General features: G+C 40.9%; 1 protein-coding gene across 3 annotated transcripts in view; it reads right to left on the bottom strand.

Moving 5' to 3' along the window:
* Positions 1-24,960, bottom strand: part of FAM204A (family with sequence similarity 204 member A) — a 476,472-nt gene that overhangs the window by 425,574 nt on the left and 25,938 nt on the right. For 2 of the 3 annotated variants that reach the window (XM_014573520.4, XM_006111383.5), the window contains exons 7-8: positions 24,848-24,954; positions 21,758-24,509 (exon numbers count right to left, since the gene is read on the bottom strand). The exons of the other annotated variant lie outside the window; for it this stretch is intronic. In XM_014573520.4, the coding sequence (XP_014429006.2) occupies positions 24,458-24,509; positions 24,848-24,954 (159 nt within the window). In that variant the 3' untranslated portion in view covers positions 21,758-24,457. Of the gene's footprint in view, positions 1-21,757; positions 24,510-24,847; positions 24,955-24,960 lie in introns of those variants that run through there. 3 annotated transcript variants of the gene reach the window in all.

Raw genomic sequence — 24,960 nt, 5'->3', positions numbered from 1 at the left:
ATTCTACGAGAAGTAACACCAAATTTGAAATAACTATTTCGAATTAAGTGCTGTGTAGACACTTAATTTGAAATAGGGGGCATCCAGCCCTTCCCAGGGAGCCCTAGTGGCCACTCTGGGCACAATCAGGAAAACTTACTCTCCTCTCTCCCAGCCCTGGAACCCTTAAAGCGGTAGACCCTGGCCTGCCAGCCCAGAGCCTGCCAGCCCAGAACCAGCAGTGGCCACCGGAGCCCCTGACCCAGTGCCCCCAAAACATGAGCCAGCAAGCCACTGGCAGCCAGCCCTCCTCCACTCCTCAGGAGCAGTCTGCCAGCTCCCAGGAGCCTGACAGGGCTGGAGAAGGTGGGCGCCTTCCTGGTCCAGGGTGGAGATCATGGACCTTATTTAGGTTTGGGAGGGATGCCCCAACATCCATGATCTCCGCACTAGATGGAATAACACGGCCGTCTATGGCAGGATAGCTATCAACCTGGACACCAAAGGCCACATGCGAACCCAGGAGCAGGTTAATATGAAAGTCAAGTTGGTCTGGCAAGACCCCCAACCCTGAGCCCTGAGCTTCCACTCCCGCTTCTTCCCCTTGCTTCTCCCTTCCACCTCCCTCCTCCCAGGTTTCCCCCTCCCCTCTTCCACCCTCTCTCTTCCCCTCTCCCACCTCCTTTTCCCAGTCTCCCCAGAGGTTCATCCCTCCCCCCCCCCCCAGTTTTGTTCAATAAACCCAGGTTCTATTTTTGAATATACGTGTCTTTTATTTGACATCAGGAAGGGGGGCTAGGGAGGGGTAAGTGGAAGGACATGAGGGAGGAATGGGGCACGAGCCCCCGGCGGGGAAGACCGGGGAGGCTCTGAGGGCTCCTCGGGGTGGACGCTCTCCCTCAGGGCCTCCTGGATCCTGACAGCCGCCCAATAAACCCTCCCGGATGGCAGCCTGCAGCAAGTGCAGCCGAGCTCATGGTAACAACCCCACGAGACACACCGGCATGCCCAGGGGCAGCTCTGGCTCCATGTGGCCAAGTGCTGTGGTGTCCCGAGTGCGGGCACTCAGGGCACTGCAAGACAGGACTGCTTTGCTGTCCCTCATTGAGGTAGACAAACAAGCGGGGAACCCTGAGAACTGTCTGTCCGGGGTTGAGGTAGGGTCCCTTTAAGCACGGAGCTCAGTTAGTCTCAGGCAGAAACCCCCCACACACTAAGTCCTAACCTGATGCCCTGCCTGCACTGGTTCCGGCCAGCCTTAACTTCGGTTCAGGGTCCACTCAGTGTGGACGTGCTATTTCAAAATAGTCTTTGTGTATAGATGCATTATTTCGAATGAGCTTAAATCAAATTAACTATTTCGAATTAAGTTAGTTCGAAATAGTGCTGTAGTATAGACAGACCCTAAGGGAAGCTGATGGGACTGTTTGCTCCCATCAACCTCCTGCTGTGGGGATGGTGGGGAAACTTGAAACAAGGTATGTCAACTCCAGCTACATAATTAACGTAGCTGGAGTTGCATATTTTGATTCGACTTTCCCTTTTAGTGTAGACCTGGAGTGAGTCTTGTTTACAAAGGATACGTAGTCACTTCCCAAAAATCCACTGGCACAGCTTGGAACAGTTATGGACAGTTTTAGAACAGTCCAAGAATAAATTGTATATAGAAACTGCTGAAAGGCCATTTGAATGCCACAGATGGCTCCTTGCAGTTTACAAATGAGGCACATCATTGAAGTGGAGCTAGAAACCTGTCTGTGCTGTACTTAAGCAAGCTTTTGCACTCCAGTGACTTCAGCTAGGCTTTGTCTATACTTAACATTGTGTGAGTGGGTGGGGAGTGTTTTTTTCATGCCCCTAAGCTAGAAAGTTACAGCACTGTAAAGTGCCAGTGGTCCTAATGTGGAGGATTACAAAATCTCTCTCCTCTTCTGATCTCTCCCCTCAGTTCAGTCTTGCATCCAGCTCAGCTATCAGTTTTTCTACAAGGCATGAAGACAAGGGCCTTGTCCTAAAGGTGTTACAATCTAAGTAGACAAATATAATACACAAAAGAGAGGAGACAAGACAGAAATCATGTGCCAAATGACTGGTGCTAGGTTTGTAAACATTTTGCTATCTTGTTAATTAATTCCTGAAAGAAGAAGGTGTGTGTCTTTTTCTTTCACTTCATGCCTCTGATGAAGTGAGTTGCAACTCATCAAAGCTAACGCTAATTTTTCTATCCCTTAGGTTTCTTTATTCACATCTCTCACTCTTTGGAGTGATGACTCTCTCTTATCAAGTACAGTGTCCAGAGAAATGGAGCCTAAATCTTCACTGGGGACTCTCAGTATAACCACGATACCAGGACCGCTGATGGAGGGAAAGGGGGTATGGGTAGAGTTTTGAGAGAGCAGGGAGAGGGGAGGGGCAGCAGCTGTGAGTACTGGGACGTGGCTTGCTTTTCTTCCTGCTCCACTGACAATAAAGGAGTGAGAGGGAAAGTACTTGGACACTGTACATGCTTCTCATTCCTGGCTGGTAAAGGGAGAGGGCAGAGGTGTAAATCACAGAATTCAAGTACTTTCTTCTTGCTCCCTGATAGTCAAGGGAATAAGAAGAAAAGCAAGCCGCATCCCAGTGCGCATGGTGCAGCAGCAGTGTCTAGAGTCCTGCGTGGTGCAGTCTCAGTGGTGCCGAGGGCTAGGGGTGGAGGCTAGCTCCCACCCACCCCACCCCTCCCCCACTGTGCCATGGCCCAGTGAAGTCTGTTGCTGGCCCTGCACAATACAAATTAATAACCAGAAATCTGCTACTTCCAATGTACCATCTGCAAGGATTATGTACACCTGTTTATTCTAGAAGATTTGTGCTAAGTTACCTTTTTTCAAGGGAAATAAATGTGTTGGGGTTCTCAAACTTCATTGCATCATGGGCCCCCTTCTGACAAAAATTACTGCGCAACCCCAAGAGGGGACCAAAGCCTTAGCCCACCCTAGCCCTGCTGCCCCAGGCAGAGGGACCAAAACCAAAGCCTGAGCCCCTTTCCTTGGGATGGTGGGACTCCAGTTTTAGCTTCAGGGAAATCTACTGCCAGACCTGGCAACCCCATTAAAATGTGACTGTGACCCACTTTGGAGTCCTGACCCACAGTCTGAGAACTGCTGGGTTAAAGTAAACTTCTCCTTTTTCACATTAGTGCTCTTTATATTGTATAAGTACCTTTCAGGAATCCACTGTCTGTAACTCTTATTATCTTTTTCTGCAGAAAAGTGAGTTTCAACAAATAGAAAGAAGGATTCTGTGCGGTCAGTCTCTTCCCAAACAGATACTGCCATTCGGGGAATTGCAGTGAAATGTATCTATTCTATTAGTTATTTTCACAGCGATTTGTACAAGTGCCTGCTGTTAGCCATATGCTTAAATCTATGATGAATTCTCCATGTTCTGTGTTGTCTGTGAATGTTGGACATGTTTATGTATTTTTGCTTTATTATGGCATACTATAAATCTAACCAGTTTAACTTTTATAGTTAGGATCCCTAGTCCTCTGGTTTTATGCAGGCCTTGATGGGAAAATCCTATAGAAATTGATGGCATGAGACTAACGAGACTCTACAAGAATCACTCTAAAAATCGACAGCATTTTATTGAGAATCATATTTTTCCTATAGAATTTTTAAAAATTATCCTATAGGATTTTATAGCAGGGAGATAGTCGTAGGCACTATGATAAAAAAGTACAAAGCAATAATACTTCTCTATCAAATTCCATAGGAAGGTCCACAATTTCCGTCTGCTTATATATTAACCTGGTTCCCACTACAGTCATAGTTAAGTGTCTCACAAGTATTAAAGAATTTATACTCACCAATCCTGGAAGTTAGCAAATTATTCATATTTACAAAGAAGGGAATAATTAAGTGAATGGTCATGTTCAGAGAAGAAAAGTGTGGCACAGCTGAGAATTGCCCAACTCTCACACGCCTCCAGCACAATTATTTTTCCATTGTAGTTTGTGGGACATTTCCGTGTGAATAAGGCAGATTTTATTATATGCCTTTGTACATACCCATGTTACAGCGATATACACTGCAGGACACCAAGATGACAGCATGGCTTTAAAATATTTTGGTATCGGTGAACACCATAAAATATTTTTAAATGCATTCTACATAGCAGGCTTATGTTTCAGAGCATAGGTAGGTTTCTCTTAGGCCTGGAGATTTGTTTCTGTGGATTCAACTTAAACTTTCCCATGTGGTCAGATGAAGTGGGAGGATCCAGTGCTTTTTTCTCATTTAATTTATTACCTAATACTCAGCAGCCCAATACACTACAGAACTGCCTACATGTTTCCCCTTGTGGTAGATAGCAGATAAGTGTTAATAGACTTGCTTATAAAGTTTATTTAAAGGGAGAAGAACTTAACTGTATTATTTTTCATGGCGGTGTGAACATTGCCTAAGAAGCTTAAGTGTCCATGTATAAATATTATCAGATAGGTTCCCAAGGATTCTAACATGCATTAATAGGAAACCCAGAAACCAACTTTTACAGATAGGTCCACTCTGTAAATAATGCCCTTTCTGACATAGCTGAGTTCTGGGATTACTGAACATATAATTATTTCCATGCAAAAGAATATTAACAAGTAACACCGACCCTTCCCAGCCTCTTTCCTTTTCTCCCATAAAACCAATACTAAAGCCTCCATGGTGAAATCCAGTCTCCTCTGCAGCTATATCAGACTCTTTCACAGTAATATTTTGCCAGCCCCCCTCACTGGGCCCATGTTGTTGTACAGAAGTGGAGATGCCTCAGGAGCTTTGAAAACAGTCTCACTTCTCACCTGTCAAAAAACTCCCAGGCAAATTCAAATACTGAACTGGTCCAAATTGAAACTGAGGCCCTGATTTTTGTTCCTGTTGAAGTCTATGGCAAGGAGCCCATTGATTGAAAAAGGAGTAGGATCCACTGCACTGCACCCAGTACAAGGCTTTGATCCTACAAGCTCTAAAAACACCGTTGGCATCCACTAACTTCAGTGGGACTCAAAAGTCCTCAGTATATCACCATGCTGCTCTGCAGGACCAAGCCTGAACTGCACACACAAGCCTAGACTATACTAGACCTGGCAGGTTGGCTTAAGGCAAAATGCGTAGCTGGATTTGGCTTACTGTAAACTGAGCTGCTGCAGCTTCTATATTGTGGGAGGCCGACAGGAGCACACATTCCTGTCAGCTTTCCTTACTCCTCAGAGAATGAGGAGTGAGCAACGCCAACAGGGCTGCCTTCAGCATTCAATTTGGGAGTTTACACTAGACCTGCTAAATCGAACACTAGAAGATCGATCTCTGGAGGGTTGATCTTCTTTGTAGTGTGGACAAGTCCATACTGTTAACTTGGAAATATATGCCCAGATTAAAGGGTTGGAGGGACAAGCCTATTAATAAGCCCAATATTAAGAGAAATGTTTTAACAAAATAAAGAAATTGGTGAAGCAAAATGCAGGACAATGTAGCACTTTAAAGACTAACAAGATGGTTTATTAGATGATGAGCTTTCGTGGGCCAGACCCACTTCCTCAGTGTGTGTGTGTGTGTGTATACATATACATATATATATATATATATACATATACATATATATATATATATATATATATATATATATTACATTTAAGCATTCCTCTACTGCTTTTCAAACTGGGGTAAATGAGCTCTCACCAGGGGGCACCAGATAAATTCTGTAATGGCAGACAATACCCCTTACATACCTTTGTTTTCATGGGTATACTATGAACCTATCTCAGGTAGGGGGGATGCTGAAGACCACCTTATTTGGAAAGGAGTATTCAACCTCAAAAGTTTGAAAACCACTGCTCTAGAGTATTAGCAACCTACAGCATTGGGATAGCTCATAGGTTTCGAACAAGGAAATTGACTAGGAAGAAAAATGAAATGGATTACAGTATTTGAGTTTCACCATCCAAACTGAAGGACAGTCCGTAATGAAAATGTACTAGATGTTAAAATTATCTTAAATAATCTCAGATGTTGTTTATAATCCAGGTAAAAAGGAAAAGTCATTTCTTTAAAATATATTTAATCCAAGGGCTCCCCATTAATTAAGGAGCAATTTAGGTTTTACTGTATCTCCATCTACAAAACATTAATAAAACATGAAAGCAACCAAAGAAATCTATATTTCATGTCAGGGTGCAAGAAATGATTTTCTGTTTACATACATGAAAAGTGAATATTAACTATATTATTTGTATAGCTATCAGAAGTATGATCTGCCTCTTCCCTCCTCCCCCCACCCCGCATTATATTAGTAAGGTAATAAGTACCTGAGAATGCATTATTTCCTAGCTACCATGTTGAATATTCACTTGTAAACAGCAATCAAAGGGCCAGTGAATAAGCGTTGATGAATTGCGGTTTATAGAACATGACATTAACTCAAGATATAATGCAAAGCTGCAATGGAAGTACAGTGTCCAAACCATAGTCAAGTTGGTGAGACAAGACATAGTCATGCCATACTTCTTGTTCTCATAAGAACAAGAAAGAAATGCCAGTGGAGGGGTCATTGAGAGAACAGTTGACACATGCTAGCACTTTTGGGGGCATAGCAATAATTTGGGGGGGTGCAGTAGCCTGATATTTTCATTTCTAATTTCAATATTGTGATCAACACAATTCTTAAAGATTCATTTGGGTTTTATATATGTCTACCCACTCTCATTAAAAGCTACCAAACAATTGTGACATACATCTATGTGAAGTTTTTTACTGCCATGACACTTTGTTCCTCTAAAAGAAAAATTTCCAGTTAAGGGTGAGATAAACCTGAATTGTTCTCATATGCATCCTCTCCAAAGGGATTATAATTTTATAGGTCTGGACTAAACCTCTCTCTCCCTATATTTCTCCTTCCAAATATTTCTTTCCAGGCATTATCTTTCTCTCAAGGCCTATCAGCTTGGACCTGGCATTTCTAAGTACAGATTTACATTATGGATAAGAGAATGTTACCCCTAAGTTTGTTCTGCGACAGATAGTGAAGAACTGGGTGGGACCAGCAATGAAAAATAAAGCTTCAGTAATAAGAGATTTGTCCAAATTCCCACAAGTGTACAGTAGAACTACACATTCTATCTGAGTTAATGTCAAGTGTACAGTAGAACTGCACCAACTATCCTGATATCTGGTTGTGTGCTTTAACACCTAGCAGAGCCAGACTTAGTATTTTACAGCATGTCTCTGAAGTAATATTTTTGCAGAAAACTTTTGTTGGTAGTTCCTCTAATTTGAATGGTAGAAAGAATGCAAGCAAGGCAAAAGAATGCTTTAGAAAATACCTGGAATAGGGTGCAATTTTTGTATTCCACAGGCCATGATATTGCTTAGGGGGAATAATGGACATTTCTGATAGGGAAGATTTAGTATTATGCAGAGAAATGAATTCCAGCAGGGTGGATAAAATCATCCCAAGTCTTCCTTCAGGATGGCTGAAGAATATTACAAAAGACTTGTAGTCCCTCCCAGGAATTCAACAATTCTGGCTCTTCTCACCTTGTCCTAGCAGGAAAGGGTTTAGTAACCAAGAAAAGTGCTTAGTGGTTCTTTCTGTTTTATTTCCTTCTTAAACTGATGAAGACCTAAAGTATTGCTTACTCTTAGCTTACCACACATTTTTGCCTCAGATGCTTAACTCCTTCACATTAAACTGTTTAAAGGGGTACCACATTCTGTGTTTTACTAAATGTAAATGCATATCTTTATAGGCATAAAATAAATTCATTTTCATGCTCACTATACATCATAATTATACATCTTTTTTAGATAAAGTTGTCTCTCTGGTTCAGAAGAAACAGCGAGAAAAAAAACTATTTAAAGGCTTCAGGGAGTAGCCGAGTTAGTCTGTACAGGACAAACTTAAAAAACAAAAACAAAAACAAAAACAAAAAAGTCTGGTATCACTTTAAAGACTAACAAAACATGTAGATGGTATCATGAGCTTTCGTGGGCACAACCAACTTCTTCAGATGACCAGAGTGTTGGATGTCCAAAACTAAAATAAATAGGGACGGGGGAGAGAAGGAAAAAATGGAGTAGGGACAAGAAGAGGCAGTGGGCATAAAAATATCAAGGGGGCAGCCGAGCTGTAATGTAACAGGAAAAACAAATAGTCTATAAGCACCTAAAGACTGGATACACTTTACAAACTTCTACATAATTATTTGCAGTTTAGGCTATGCAGCATACTTAAAATAGTTCTGTTATAGTACGGAATGTTGCAGGTAGTAAAAATATTTGCTGGCATTTATATCTACTACAGTGGTTTACAAATACTATGTAGTTAATATCTAGAAGCTTCATATCTCAAGCCCACAGAAGTTAGTAAAAGTTCTTTTATTCTGTCCCAAATGAGAGAAGACAATGTTTTTATTCATGTTAATTTAAAAATTAAAAAAATTGAAGATTTGAGACCCTGCACATTTGATATCACTGTTAAATCTTTTCCTTAAAAAAAAAAAGTATTTGAAGTGTTTAGTGCCCCTCTATCTTTGCCTTCCTTCATAGACTCTGCTTCTTTCTGCTGTTGCCTTTCAGATGCCACACCCATTTGTCTTTACACTGTCCCTTAAATTCATGGTATAATTGGTCACAAGCTGCATCTACCTTTTTAGCCTTATGCTCTGTTTGTACATTTACAAAATTCTATCCTGAGACAGATAGCAACCCACTATCTGAGATGGAAAAACAGCCTTAAACCTGATTACCTGCTAGAAGAATAGAGATGTAGCAAATAGCAGTCAGTTGGAAAATGGCCCCTTTAGGGCAGTAGCTGCTTAGCACTGCAAGATTTAAAGGGCCAGCCTCAGAAAGGCATTGTGGGAAAATGCCCTAAAGAAGGCAACCTTATGGTGAAGCAATAAAGAAAGAGCTAGAGTCAGATTTTAAAACTAGTTAGACAGCTAAATATGCAGAGAGATGCCCACGAGTATTTTCAAAAGTATTTAGGAGCTTAACTCCTTTTGAAACCAATGAGAATAGGCACCAAAGGTGAGGTTCATAGCTGCTGCTATCTCTAGTGGAATTCATGAGTTCAGTGTCTAGGCTGCCAGTGCAATGCATGGGGATGGTTAGAAACCTGAGAATGGGATTCACAAAAGCCAGCTTGCTGAGCAGGGAACTATCTAAGCTAGTCAATAGGAAATGCAGAGAAGAGCATTGTCCCTTGTATTTTAACAGGGTTTCTCATAGGCTCCTTGAACTTTGGCCCCTTTATGCCCACAAATGAGCCAGAGACTGCTCTTTCAGTGGAATCACCCATGCCCTTTATTGTCAGTCAGTTTCTCCTTCTACGTAAATAACTTCAGACCTGTCAGCTCAGGGACTGCTAGCTTCTACAGCTAGCTGAGGCACATAGCCTTCCACTCCTTGGGTCCTCCCCTTCCTCTGCTCCTTTACTTCCTTCCTGCTAGCCTTATGTAGTCCTGTGGCTAATGAAACCAGCAGCTGTTCCTCCTTTACTTCCTTTCTGCTAGCCTTATGTAGTCCTGTGGCTAATGAAACCAGCAGCTGTTCCTCCTTTACTTCCTTTCTGCTAGCCTTATGTAGTCCTGTGGCTAATGAAACCAGCAGCTGTTCCTCCTTTACTTCCTTCCTGCTAGCCTTATGTAGTCCTGTGGCTAATGAAACCAGCAGCTATTCCTCCTTTACTTCCTTCCTGCTAGCCTTATGTAGTCCTGTGGCTAATGAAACCAGCAGCTATTCCTCCTTTACTTCCTTCCTGCTAGCCTTATGTAGTCCTGTGGCTAATGAAACCAGCAGCTGTTCCTCCTTTACTTCCTTCCTGCTAGCCTTATGTAGTCCTGTGGCTAATGAAACCAGCAGCTATTCCTCCTTTACTTCCTTCCTGCTAGCCTTATGTAGTCCTGTGGCTAATGAAACCAGCAGCTGTTCCTCCTTTACTTCCTTTCTGCTAGCCTTATGTAGTCCTGTGGCTAATGAAACCAGCAGCTATTCCTCCTTTACTTCCTTCCTGCTAGCCTTATGTAGTCCTGTGGCTAATGAAGCCAGCAGCTGTTCCTCATTTGTCCCCCAGATTTGGGCTTAGTCAACCAGCTCCAGTGACCCTTTTCTGCTGGAACTGGTGTGTCAGAGCTGTGGCTTCTGGCTAGCAGCCTGTCACATCCCTCAAAAGGAACAATGTCCATGAGTCTGGGCCACACAGAGGTGTCGCTGTCCACTTAGGATTCATAGCCATGAACCCTCTCCTAGGAAAAAGTTCCTGTCAGAGTGGTTAAACACTGAAATAAATTGCCTACGGAGGTTGTGGAATCTCCATCTCTGGAGATATTTAAGAGTAGGTTAGATAAATGTCTATCAGGGATGGTCTAGACAGTACTGGGTCCTACCATGAGGGCAGAGGACTGGACTCGATGACCACTCGCAGTCCCTTCCAGTCCTATGATTCTAAGTCTCATTTGTGACTCTCATCTTGAGGGTAGTTTGAAAATCCCATTAGGTACTAACCTGCATCTTTAGGTGCCTAATTACTATTAAAAATTCCACTCAAAGGGTGTGTTTACACTGCACCATTATTTCAAGATAATTAGCGTTATTTCAAAATAACAATTCGAGCATCTACATAGTCATTCTGTTATTTTGAAATAATGGACGGCTTATTCTGAAATCTGTAAACCTCATTCTACGAGGAATAATGCCTATTCCAAAATAGCTATTTCAAAATAAGGCATGTTTAGACGCTCCACTCCTGCTATTTCGAAATAACCTTTCACCAGGGCCATTCTAAGTTATTCCACCCTGGGGCCTCCTGGGGTTCTAAATTAAGGTAGCACATCTGCATTGGGGAAGACTAAGTTTAACTATTCTAAAATAGCTTATTTCAAAATAGCCGTGCAGTGTAGATCTGCCCAAAGTGCCTTTTCTGAGGTTATCTAGGGAATCAGTGACAGAGCTGCATATGGAACCCTGCTCTTCTGAGTCCCAATCCATATCTAAATCAGGAGACCTTTGTTTCTCTCAGTCCATGTAGTGGTATTTCTTTTTTCTGATGGCTCTTTTTCCTTTTGAGAAGGTGGATTATATTGTTAACACAGCTGAATTTCTAGTTGAAGAAAATTCCTATCTCCACAAGTCTTCCTTGATCTTTTTATCACAAACTGTGTATGTAATATGTTCCTTGAGTGCCATTTCTGTGTTCTCCTGCTCTTCGATCAGAGATAAATGAACCAAATTCAGCATGATACCTGTTATCTAAAAAGTTTCATGTAGAACAAATACTGTAGCACAATCATGGTATTTGAATATTGTATTTTCCAGAAAGGACTTTTTCTTACCTTTTTGGATCATATACAAAGGAAGTCCATGGTGTAGGTCAGGGGTCTCCAAACTACGGCCCGCGGGCCGGATGCGGCCCACGAGGCCCTCTCATCCGGCCCGTGGAGACTGTGACGGGGAAGAAACTCCCCGCACTAACAGCCCCTCCCCCGGAGAAGCGCCGAGCGGCGCAGCGCCGCGGAGCTGGGGCGGGGAAGAAACTCCCCACACTGACAGCCCCTCTCCCGGAGAAGCGCCGAGCGGCGCAGCGTAGCGTAGCGGAGCCCAGGGGAAAGCCCACGGGGAGGGGAGCGAGGGCGCACAGCCGCAGGCGCGGCAGGCGAGAAAGGCGGCAGGACCCAGGAGGAGAAGGGGCAGGGACGCCAGGGTGAGCGGCACGCCCCGTGCGTGCCGGCTCAAAAGGGGGAGGGGCCGGAAGGACAGGGGCGGCCGGCACTCACTTTCTTTTGGGCAGGCAGCCAGGAGAGGGAAGCCGGAGGAGCCAGCGGGACGGAGGAGGGACTCTGGACCCGCGCAGCCCTTGCCCTGGGCAGCGAGACTCCCCGGCCTGGGGTGCGGGGGATCGGAGCCGCCAACGGACGGCCACACGCCCTGCGGACCGACGGCCGAGCCCGGGCTCTGCGCGTCCCTCACAGCAAGAGGGGTTGGGACTTGGCGTGGACAATTGCTCCCTATTGGCCAGTGCGTTCTTATCCTATTGGCTAGCTCTCTCATGAGGTCACTAGTGGGCTGGGCTCTATTTTGGCATCCAGGAAACAATTTCACCATTCACACTAATACAGGTGTTCATGTGTAGTGTATCAATGTGTTATTAAATAATAACTGAATAAAATAATATTAAATAAGTAATTAAAAACAACATCCATGTTTTGATTGTTTTTTATTTGGACCTCAAGTGTGTAGTCGGCCCCCGAACTGCTGTTTGATAGTTAATGCGGCCCTCGGGCAGAAAAGTTTGGAGACCCCTGGTGTAGGTAGAGAAAAAAAACTCTCAGTAACAGAATATTTGAACATTCAAGTAGGAATAATTACTTCTAATTTTCTTTAACTGCTTGTTCTGTTTTTGAAAAATGAAGGGCTAAGGACTGTGATCTATGCCATGCACAGTACAGCCAAGGGGTGTATGAGTTTATCGTATCTGTAGGAATTTCAGAGTGTACTACAAAGTGGCCCAAATCCATTCCCCAGGATAAACACGTGCAATTTCACTGAAGTTAATGGACCATTCATTTTAATGGAGTCACTCTAAATGAACCCAGGGAATATATATGCATTAGTCTATTATTAGACGGGTGTTATAAACAAGTCTAGATGATTTAAGCATCATGTAGTCAATTTAATCCATATTTTCCTGGAATAACTCAAAGTGGAATTAAATTTTTAAATGATGGACTATGCTGGGAAATGGAATTTGCAAGGCAAGTGTTTTAGATGCTGATGGAATTTTCAGATGTGAGGTACCAGGTCATAAAAGGGCTTATTTTAGGAAGCTTTTTGTCAGACTTATCTCACTGAAGGATTTTGTTTCTCAAATGCGACTACCATGAGCTTTTCTTGCAGCCGCAACTTCCTAGTGACTAGGGCAGGGGTGGGCAATAATTTTTCATGTGGGACCACTCCAAGATTTTAGTAAGTGGTCAAGGGCCACACTTCTGTATAGGAGGTGCGAGATCTGGAACAGGGGATGGGGTGTAGAAGGGATCTTGGGTTAGAGGACTGGGTGCAGGAGGAGCTATGGGGTCGGAGAAGGAGTTTGGGGGTATGTCTACACTATAGAGTTTTGTTGGAAAAACAGCCGTTTTTCCTACAAAACCTGAGTTACCTCCACACTGCAGAAGCATTCTTCTGAAAGGAAATCGAAAGAACAGAGGGTTGGTCTGGCATTGGTAATCCTCTTTCTATGAGGAAGAAGCCTTTTTCTGAAAGAGCTCTTTCGGAAAGAGGCGTGTGCGGATGGGGAAGAGGAGGTTCTTTCAAAAGAAGAGGCCTCCAGGAAATAACACAGGTGCCTGATGGACACTCATCCAAATTAATAAGGACTCTATAGTTCTCCTGGCTCCTCTTAAAGCTGCAGGCACCCTGGTCAAGCCTTGTGGCAGAAAGCCGGCCTGAGAGCCACACCTCACCTCACCGTGTGATTCTCCCTGTCAAAGGCCTTGCCACTCATGGCCCAGCCTCAAGCTTCCTGTGGCCCCCCTAGCCCTCGCAGGTAGCAACCCCAGGAGTCCCAAGGGGACCAAGAGGCGGGCACCCTTCTGGTCCGGAGTGGAGATCCCATCCTTCCTTGAGCTGTGGGGCAAGGACGACACTTTGCAGGATCTCCGCTACAAGCGCTGCAATGTCAAAATATTTGAACGTGTGGAGCACGGAGCCCCACCCCAAAACTACGAACAGGTCCAGAGTAAGGTGAAAGAGCTCCACCAGGGATATGTCTGGGCCAGAGAGAGCAGCTCGCACTTAAGGGCAGGACCCCACACCTGCCCCTACTTCGATGAGCTGCACCGGACCCTGGGTGGTGGGGAAATGTCTTCCCCACCCATTGCGGTGAACTCCGGCCACCAGACCTCCATTGTCACCTGGCTGGAGGTCACAGAGGAAGAGAAGCAGGAGGACCAGGGTCAGCCGGAGGTGGAGGAAATGGAGACCATGACCCTGTCCCATGAGCAGGTGCTATTCCGACATCCATATAAACCTCATTCCATGAGGAGTAAGGGAAGTTTTGGAATAGCAGGTTATTTTGAAATTTGGCGCAATTAGGAAATAAGCTATTTTGAAATAAAATACACAATTTGAGTTACACAAATTGCGTATCTTATTTCAACCTATTTACACCCCAACTATACATACAATATGATAGGGGCTAATTTAGCTACAACTATTCAGGAAAGAGATCTTGGAGTCATCGTGGATAGTTCTCTAAAGATGTCCACGCAGTGTGTAGCGGCAGTCAAAAAAACAAACAGGATGTTAGGAATCATTAAAAAAGGGATAGAGAATAAGACGGAGAATATCTTATTGCCCTTATATAAATCCATGGTATGCCCACATCTCAAATACTGAATACAGATGTGGTCTCATCTCAAAAAAGATATACTGGCATTAGAAAAGGTTCAGAGAAGGACAACTAAATTGATTAGGGGTTTGGAACGGGTCCCATGTGAGGAAAGATTAAAGAGACTAGGACTTCTCAAAAAAAAAAAAAAAAAAAGGAGACTAAGGGGGATATGATAGAGGTATATAAAATCATGAGTGGTGTGGAGAAAGTGAATGAGGAAAAGTTATTTACTGGTTCCCATAATATAAGAACTAGGGGCCACCAAATGAAATTAATGAGCAGCAGGTTTAAAACAAATAAAAGGAAGTTCTTCTTCACACAGCACATAGTCAACCTGTGGAACTCCTTGTCTGAGGAGGTTGTGACGGCTAGGACTATAACAGGGTTTAGAAGAGAACTAGATACATTAAAGGAGCATAAGTCCATTAATTGCTATTAGCCTAGATGGGTAAGGAATGGTGTCCCTAGCCTCTGTTTGTCCGAGGGTGGAGATGGATAGCAGGATCATTACCTGTTCAATTCACTCCCCCTGGGAGTGTGCATTGGCCACTGTCAGCAGACAGGATACTGAGCTGGATGGACCTTTGGTCTGACCCAATATGGTCATTCTTATGACCTATGGTACAGTGTAAAAGCACCAAGACTCAGGCTTACGTGTAACCCTACTCATGAACTGCCATCCACACACATGCCAGAAGCATCTCAGATCACCAGCCTGAAGACTCACTCAGAGGCAATGTTCCCTATTTTTTTCCCATCCACGGATTGTTTTTAAAAATTGTATTATCTGTAATTACACAGTGATCGGTAACGCTGGTAATATAAGACAGGATTTTCAGAAGCATTCAGCATTGGCTTCATTCTGGACCTATTCAAGTCAGTGGAAGTTGATTTCAATGGGAGCAGAGTCAGACTAACACTAAGCTTTTTTTAAAACCTCATTCATAATACAATAGAAAAAAATAGCAGTATAATGAAGTTTAGGAAAAAAACCACAATATTTTTATCCATAGGTGGCTAAATCCTTTGTATAGGTTGCCCTTTAAAAAAATCAGTGACCGAAAGTAAAGCTTATTTAAAACTGGAATTTAACAGAACTTAAAAATCATAGTAAAACAGAAAAGAAGCTGAATTTTCCCTCCCTTCCCCCTTCACAAAGGGCAGGTTGTGATGTGTATTGCAGTAGTAAGTGCAGAGGATATTTTATAAACATATTCCATTGAAGAAAATAAGAACATTAAAATTGTGAATTCCTGCTTGCCACTTGTACTCCTCCAGCACACAACACAGAGACACTTGCTAACAAGATTCTTAACATAGTCATTAACCCTGAGAAAAAAATGAAAGCTCTATGCGAAATCAGGTAATGGTAATTAAAAACTGAACAATTCAATATGCCAATATTTCAATTTTCTGTGGATATTCCCAGTTTTATATGGCATGGCATACCCACTTTTATTTCAAGGTTTTCTTGGCAACTTGAGCCATTACAGAGAGGACTGTTTCAGGAGCAGATAATTTCTTCTTCCCCTTTTGGGTTGGATCACTTGATCAGTCTTTTCTAGGCATGCTGGTACCACACTTGTTCTATGTCGACTCCATGCTCATGTATGTGGTCTATCCATCATTTTGCTGGTTATCCTCTTGTTCTTTGTTTGCAAACTAACTGGATCCCCTTCATCAATTCTTCAAATATGACCATGCTATGTGGGCCTCCTCTTTTACAGCATCTCTCATACCACAGATCTTGTTCTCACTACCACGTATGGTCCAGCAAAGTCATCCTCTCACTACCCTAAAATCTCATTTCAACGGCTTCAGCTTTTCTCAGCTGCTTTTCTTTGGTCATCCATGTATCTGACCTGTACAGAAGTAGCCTTCACATGGTTTTATAGCAATCTCTTAAGTAATCTGGACATATATTTACGATAAATACTGCACCTACATTGTGACAGATTTACCCTGCTGAATAGCTTGGCATGCAGTTCTCTTGTTTTCTCTATTTGCTGCTCACCAGCCCCCAAGGTCCTTAAATATAAAAACCTGATTTAGGTATGGGTCCTTGATGTTCATCTGTCTTGGCTCAATGCAAGTCATTCATATGATTTCAGTCTTTTCTTTACTTGTTTGTGAAGGCATAGTTTGTTAGTTTCCTTCTGCGGTTGATAATGCAGTTGGAAAAAAGGTGATCTAATTAGTCTTATTGGAGGGAAGTATGTTTAACAATTGATTGAATGCATTGCCCTGAATATAATAGGAATTTTTCAGTTCACAAGAAGCATTCAGGATATTGAGTTAGCAACTGATATATTGGTTCTCCAAAATCTTTCTAAAGTTCAGTTGGGCTCCATAATCCCAGACATGACAAATACCCTAAAACTATTAAAAGGTGTTCAAGCTCTTAAAACAAAGAATTTTTATTTGCAATGATCCAAAGCAAGAAAGAGCAGTTGGATCTTCCTTATTCAGTTGGGTAGCTCAGATGGAGTCATGTGGCTGGGAGTTAGCAGTTAGTGGTTTATCCTGCTAAGGTCACTATCTGATTTAGGAGCCAAACATAGCCACATTTCCTCGCTGGGTCAGCAGCTAGACTCAAATGAAAAACCTCCTAAATCCCTAATTTGAAATACCTTCGAGAATGAAGTTATCAGATTACTGAATATCTCAAACTGGTCCAGCCATGGAGAAGCTGTGTACACAGAACTTGTGCCAAATAGACAGCCAAAATAGAAACAAAGATTCCTCTTATTTTGCCAATTCACAGAAGATAGAATTTTGTTTTAAAAACTGAGAAGAATTAAATGGAGTAAGCCAATTATTTTATTAATTCTTCACTCCTCCATGCATGTTTATCCATGCAGTTACGGATAATATTGGGTTGCAGTAGTTCACACTCTAATGAAAATAGTAAAGTAGTGCAATGGAACATGGGGTTGCTGGGTAGAAAAGTCTGCACTTGGCCTAAAAACTGGAAAGTCTTGTAAGCTAAGCAGTGTCAGGCCTAGTTGGGAAAATTAGGGAAATGCATCTGCTAGAGAAGCAGATGATGAATCAATAGTTAGCATATTTCCCTTTGACTTGGAACTAAACCAACATCCTGATATGATGCTGCTCTCTCTAAAGAGTCTTCTCATGATCAAAAAAGTAAAAACATCCAGTGACTGGAGAATTTGCGCAATGAAGATATATGTAAAACCTATGCCACTGACCGGGGGGATTTGTATTTGTTTTTGCTAATAGCCATTTAAGTCAAACGATAGAACAAAGAGGAGGGAAACACTGTTACATCTAGGAAAGCTCTAGTTCTTTGTACAGCCAAGGCAAGCCTGAAAGTTTAAAAACAAGCCAAAATGTTAACATGTAACAATGCTGACCTTCTAAATGCATTCAAAAATGGCACAGCTTCCTGCCTCTTCTAGGACTTGTTCCCCCCCCCCCCCCCCCATCATCCTTTTCAAATTCCAAGTTTTTAAGGCATTTTCAGAAAAAACAGATTTTCAAAAGCAGAGATGCCAATTAGGCCCCTAACTCTCCATGACCTAAAATGTCATTTGTGTCTTTGAAAATCTCCTGTTAATGTAATTTCCAAATAAGCAGTAGCATATTCTACTGGTTAGAGCACAAGCCTTGGAGATTGAAGACATAGATGCTAATCTCTGCTTTTTGGCTTGCTTAGTGTTTGACCTTAGTTTGCTTCTTTTCAGTCTCATCTATTAAATGCAGACAGATTCCTACTTTACGGAGATATTTGAGGTTTAATTGTGAGTGCTGAACATCTTGAACTGAAAGTGCTATGTAAGTACAGAGCATATTATTAAACAGTGACAGATGCAGAGATATCTGAAAAGCAGTGTATTTAGCAGTGAGTTGCCTATACATGTCATTCCAAGTGACACAGTATTTTGGTTTTGCTTTGGTCATTCAGGACAGTAACACTTCCAATCAAGTTAATATTTTTGAATTTGAGCAATGTTTTGCATTTAAGCATTACATTAAAATTTCCTGATCAAATGCCAAAAAAAAAATGAATAGGAAATATATATCAGTAATTACAGTTCATACTTCATCTATTTCAAAACGCCTTGCTTCAAAGAACAAGTATTAACTGGACAGACACTCCTTCACAAATTAGAGGTTGCAAAGGCTTATTACACACCATATTTATCTTTGAAATTTATCCAACACAAACAAAAAAAATAGCACTTTCAAATTTGAAAAAGATGTTGCAGGCAAGAAACTATTAAATTTACGAATCCCTATACACATGTTTTATCCAACTGTCCCTGCAGCCACTAATTGAGTTTAGGAGCACAGGAATGTAATATTTTGAAAGACTGCTACCTGTGCATTAGTATGGTTTTGAAGCTGATAAAATGCACCCTCTTTGAAGTGGTACTTCATCACTGAAATTGGGAAACAAAATTTTGTTCTTGTTAGACATCAGAACACAATATATGAGATACATAGGTTTGGACTAGTGGCAGGTTTATTTGGGAGAACATGGGTGGAGGAAGAGTACTGATTCCTAAGGGGATGAGAAACTTGGGTGAGCTGTGACTGAGGAGCCAAATACAAAATCTCAGTATGTTAGAAGTGAAGTACTTAGAAAAGGTCACAGGAAAAGGGTCATCACCTCCCATAGGCTGACACACAAAGGAAGTGAACAATTAGGTGGTTTCTTATCTGTGTAGGCACTTTGGAGCAGGGATGAGCTATTGGGTGTGCATTTGCACAGTGGCTAGCACAATAGGGCCTTGATCCATGACTGGGTGCCCCTTCCTCTAACAATAATTGCTCTGGTTTATCTGTGGAAGAGTATTTCCATTTTCAGACAGCCACACTTTTGAATGCAGTTACACCTTTTCACATGACTCTCAGGGTGCCAAAGAGGGGTCAGAGTCACCACTGCAACTTTGGGATATGGAGTTTTAGTAGGCAAAAGGATACAAAGTTGCTTCAGAGCTTTCAGTCTTCCAATGCTTTTTGGAGAAGTTGATTAGGCAGGAAGAGTTTGCTTCCTATACATTGCCCAAGCTTATGGTATTTAGCACCAGTTCCTCTGGTTGCTCCTCAAGTGTATCTATTACTATCTATGCAACTAAAATAGTGCCAGTTTAAATCAAAATGTGATTATGACCCACTATAGTTAAACTAGTACAAAAGGCTAAGCAGAGATGTCTTTCAGTTTCAGAGTGGTTTATTATAATTTAGTTCACGGATTAGGAAGAGGTTTAAACTTGATGGAAATAAGAATATCCAAGCAGCACTTTGCACCAATTTAATTAAATTAAAAAATTAGATAAAAGTTAAACCAATGGCGCTCTCTTATATAGACAAGCTGTTAGAAACAGTGCAACAGAGATCAGGAATTCTTCACTTCATGCTGTTTACTACAGGGTCAGTGGCTAAGAAGCTTAACAGTCCATGTTTTTCCTCACGGTTTCCAGATGCCCAGGTAGCACCCAGCCAGAACAACAAATGCTTTTCATCTGAGTGTATATAGATGGTTAGGACCTTTTATTGTTGCTGCAGGACCTCACTACCATTAGGCACTTTTGTTTCCTTGAAATTGGAGCCCTGATATGCTCTATGAGATATCAAAGGAGAAGACAACTCCAGAAAGTTCAACTAGTGAAGTCTTTTATGAAGCACTCATTTAGTAGCACTTCATGCAGGAAACATTATACCAGTGCTCTGATCTCTGCACTGAGGGCTTATCTGTTTGAGGTACAGTCAAAGGTGTTGGACATAATTTATAACTCTTTATATTATTTGGGATTTGGCTATGACACCACCCCCCCTCTCTTCTATCTGGTATCATTACAATTGATAATACCTGAGCTGGTAATCTCCTAAAGTAACTGAGAAGGAGTTGCAGGTTAGATGCTTTCACTGAAGAGCCCTCAATTTTGAGACTCATTATACATCATCTGAGGGTATATTTCATAGATTACAAGGCCAGAAGGGACCAATGTGATCATCTAGTCTGACTTCATGTACAACACAAGCCACTGAACTTCACTGAAGTAAGTCATAGCATATTTCAGTAGAGAACACCAATCTTGATTTTAAAATGATTGGTGATGGAGAATCTACTATGGACCACTGGTAAATTGTTCCAATGGTTAATTATTCTCAGTTAAAAAATTATGCCTTATTTCCAGTCTGAATTGGTTTAAAATGAGCTCACTGAGTGTATCACAAAAAGGCATGTAATGGTCACCTGTTTCCCTAAGCTACAGAAAAGGTCAAAGGGCAGATGGATCTGGGATGTTTGGATAGTAATAGACCTGTTGGTCACTGTGGTCCTATTAGGGTGATTGATAAAATGTAGGCAACACATTTTTTCCACTAATTTAATCTGATATGAACTTTTTTGGTACATACATTTCATTTTAACAGTAGCAGGGTTAAGAGTCCAAATAAAAATGCTTCTCTAGGGGTTTCTTCAGAGTCCTCCTCTTATATTTGCTACTGTACGATGGGCTGATTGTGATTGAAAACAAGGCTTCAGAAATTTCTAAGCAGTGTTTTGGAAAGGGAAAATTAGTAACAGTTCAGAAAGCAGTTTTGCCTGTTTGGCTAAGACACAGAACTATATTGACAAAGACAAGGTAAAAATCTTTTACTGTACTAACTTCTTTTGGTGGAGGAGATAAACTTTTAAGCTCCACAGAATACCTGATGAAGAGCACAATAAAGCTCAAAAGCTTGCCTCTTCTGCCAGAAGAAGTTGGTCCAATAAAAGGTATTAGTTCACATGACTGGACTCTCCTATATCCTGGGACCAACATGACTAGAATAACAGTGCAGAAAAAAGCTAATAATGTAAAATGCCTATAACTCACATGAGTCCCTTAAGAGTCCCCTTCCTTGGAAAAAAAAAGTGTGACTACCTGCTTAAGTTGATATAGATCTGTATGGATATGATTGTGCATTATTAAACTTTTCATATTTTTTCCATTGTTAATTAAATCTTTAACATCTTTTGAACAGAGTTTAACTCTGCTAGTTTACAGACACTAATAAACGAAGGATTTAGGAACACCAAAAATACTTAAATGTGATTATTTTTAATTCATCACACAATTAAGTTAAAGCAAATGTTCTGAATACTTCCTAAATAATTAATTACATTGTTAGTAGTCTAAAATAAAATTAGTTATTTTAAAAGTGAAAAATGTTATATGTAGAGAACTGTTGAGATGAATATAAAACAGTAATTTCTTAAACACAAAAAAAACTTACCTTTGTTTACTACTACATTTCCAGATCAAGTACCACTACCGTTCCTTCTGCTGTGATACACACATATCAATAGTTTAACTAGATTACTTACTATAAAGCTGATGTTCACAACTTTTTCAGTTATTAAAATAGAGATCATTTTATTAAAGTACCAACAAATTAAATCATATTAATCTGTTTTCAGGATAGAGGATAAATAGCATAATTTGGCTTTTTCAGTGTATAGCAAATAAAAAGGCCATCTTTCTCCTACTGTTAATTTACCATCTGCTGGGGGAGGGGAGAGATGCACAAAGTAAAAATTATTTCTCTTGAATTTTCTGACAGGTTCTTTTTTTGGTAGAATTTTTGTACATTTGAAATTTAGAAAAAAGATTCTTCATGCAGTATTTTTCTAGGTGATTTTTCTAAGTGTGCCAAGGAACCACTAAGGCACTTTTCTGTTTTCATAAACTATAAGGTCTTAAATGTAATGTATTCCTGTGGGAAAAATGCAGATACTACATACATTATGTATTTGTAAATTTAATGCATATATAAGGTAAACAATAGGAGGACTACATATCAATTGCTTCCTTTCCTCATGCCATGACTCTTCTCAAAGAGTTTGAATTTTATGATGTTCTGTTGCAGAAACCGGTTTAGCCACAGACTTATATTCTTGGCAGTTGTATTTAACTGTCATCATAACTAATTACAGGTATCTCTACATTACCATATTGCAAACTCTCATCTTTATGAAAGTACAATGTTCTGTTGGGGAGGAAAAAAAGATATATCCAACATCCTGAGGGCTACCAAACAATGCCCTATTCCATGTTAGACTACAAACCTCAGGTCTTAGAACTGGTGCTGTAAACCTTCAAATTACTATTCTTTGGCAAGTTGCTTTAGCCTGAAGTACTTAAATAGTAAATCATCATTATGTGTTAATGCCAAACCTTTGGCCTGACACATATTAATCTTGTTTAACAGCAACTGATGATTACATTCCCTATTCATTTCAGGCATTTTGGTGACTAAACACATATGCAAAAGCTTCAGGGAAAAATTATTATTAGTTTTGAATGTGTCCTTACTTTTCACTGTGAATGATTGAGAAAACATTATTAAAAATTCTTGTTACTTATAATATAAGCATTCAAAGCATAATTCTTTTTTGAAACATCTGGCACTGAATAAAATTTGCATTTGGTATTCCAATATAACTGATCAACTCCAGAACATAACATATTTTAGATGTTTTCAAAATTCACATTTCCACATTTTATCCCATTGAAAAGATAGAGATTTAAAAACTTGAACCTATGTGAAAGAACTGGGGAAGGATAAACTAAAAGGGTCTTTAATTTGATAGCTACAAGACAAAGAGCATACCAGAGCCACCCAATAAATCATTGCGCTTTCTGGACTTAAGCTACAGTTTTCTATTGCAATTCATCTAGCACAATGGTGGGCAACTTGTGGCCTCCTCAGGGTATGTAGCTGGTGGGCCACCAGACAAGTTCTTGAACCCTGCATCTGCCAATGGGAGTTGCAGAAAGTGGTGCAGGCCACAGGGACTTACTGATGACAGCTTCTCACAGCACCCATTGGCTGGAAACAGCAAACCAAGGCCAATGGGAGCAGCAGACTGACATACCTACGGATACAAGAAACAACCTATCTAGCAGCCCACCAGTCTTACCCTGATGAGCCATGAGCGGCCTGTGACACACAGGTTGCCTACCACTGATCTAGACACAAACAAATAATATTAAGATAATTTAAAATTAAGCTATTCTCCAAACTAAGATGTTTTCACATTTAATATAAGCTAAATAGCAGCAGCATTGGGTAGGGTCACAAAAGTCAATATTCTGGTATTCTGCAGGCATTTTATGCAGGGATGTAAGAGTGTAGTTGATTAAACCATTAACTGATACGCAAAAGCTTATTGGTTAATGCTATTCATTACATGCATTTCCCCCTCCCTTGCAAGTAAATTTTTTAAAGGGCTGTCAGCAGCCTGGCTCAGTCCCAGCTGGTGCCAGGTCCGGAAGGTACCCCCGCTGTGGCTCTGCAATGCAAGTATTTTAGGAGCTGGGTGGGCAGACTGCCTGGTCAGTCCTGGCTTGTGCTGCAGGACAAGTCCCGGGACCTTGTGTGAGCTGGGCTGCTTGCCTGGCTCCTAATTCTTTCAATTCAGAGCTGCAGCGAGGGTAGCTCCTGGACCTGGTGCAAGCCGGGATTGTGTGCTTCCAGTGCTAACCCTTATTGTTTAATCGTGTAGTCAACAAAATTTTTCAAAAAGCAACCTCAAAAAAATAGTGATAAGATTTGTACTATTTAGTAAATCAGATATATAACTGATAAGATATTTTTTAAAAGGCAGAACCTGTCATTTACCCACTCCAATGGATCACAGGCATTATATTTTATCATGATCACCTAACAGAACTTTGTTGCACTAATATTTGGGTCTAGATTTATGGGATTCTTGACCAGGCTCAAAAATGCTTTGGACCTAAGATTTGTTATACAGAATTTTATCTATTTGGAGAATATGAGGGGAATGTTAAATTTCTGTTGCATTAAAATAAATAAAATATCTAATTTCCCCATTACAATTTTAAAAGGAATTGGAAACAAGATATTGAAGTCTAACAGTATTATGAGAAAAACAGTTTTTGCTTAGTAGTTTTTAAAAATATCAACCTTGCTTAGTTGTTCAGATTTAGTTATGCAAGCATAAAAAGGCAGCACATCCTGTATTAAACCACCAATATTTCCATTTTAAACGCCTTTGCTTTCAGATGACATCAAGACAGAGCTACATGTATCCCATGTTGCTTTTTGTTTCCCATCTTTTCTTAGCTTCAAATCTGAAATGAAGCACAAAAACATATTATGCACCATTGTAGACATATTAGGAACTGTAAAGAGGAAACATGTAATATTTAACTTCAATGAAAAAAAATCACAATTTGGGTTTTAATATCCTATCAATTACTAAAGGCCAATACAAACATTAAAATAACTTATTTGTAGTAATAACTCCATATTTAGTCTAATTCACTATTCAGGAAAAAACAGGTCAAATAAACAAACAAGGATCAGCACAAGCCTATTTGAAGTAAGGAAACATTTAACTGAGATTATATTGTATCCATTTAGTGCCAACAAAACTGCAAATACTGAATATTGTACTCAAATAACGCACCCCCAGGCAAGCTTCTTTTTCTTTCGAGCTTCTTGGGAAGCCTCCATATCTTGTTTGGCTTTTACAAAGTTGCGGCAAGCAACAGCTTTAGCAATTTTCACGCCGAGCTAAGT

The sequence above is a fragment of the Pelodiscus sinensis genome, chromosome 8 (genome assembly GCF_052426305.1).
Source record: "Pelodiscus sinensis isolate ZL-2025 chromosome 8, ASM5242630v1, whole genome shotgun sequence".
In the NCBI taxonomy this organism is placed as follows: domain Eukaryota; kingdom Metazoa; phylum Chordata; order Testudines; family Trionychidae; genus Pelodiscus; species Pelodiscus sinensis.
This window is presented reverse-complemented; position numbering and strand designations above follow the sequence as displayed.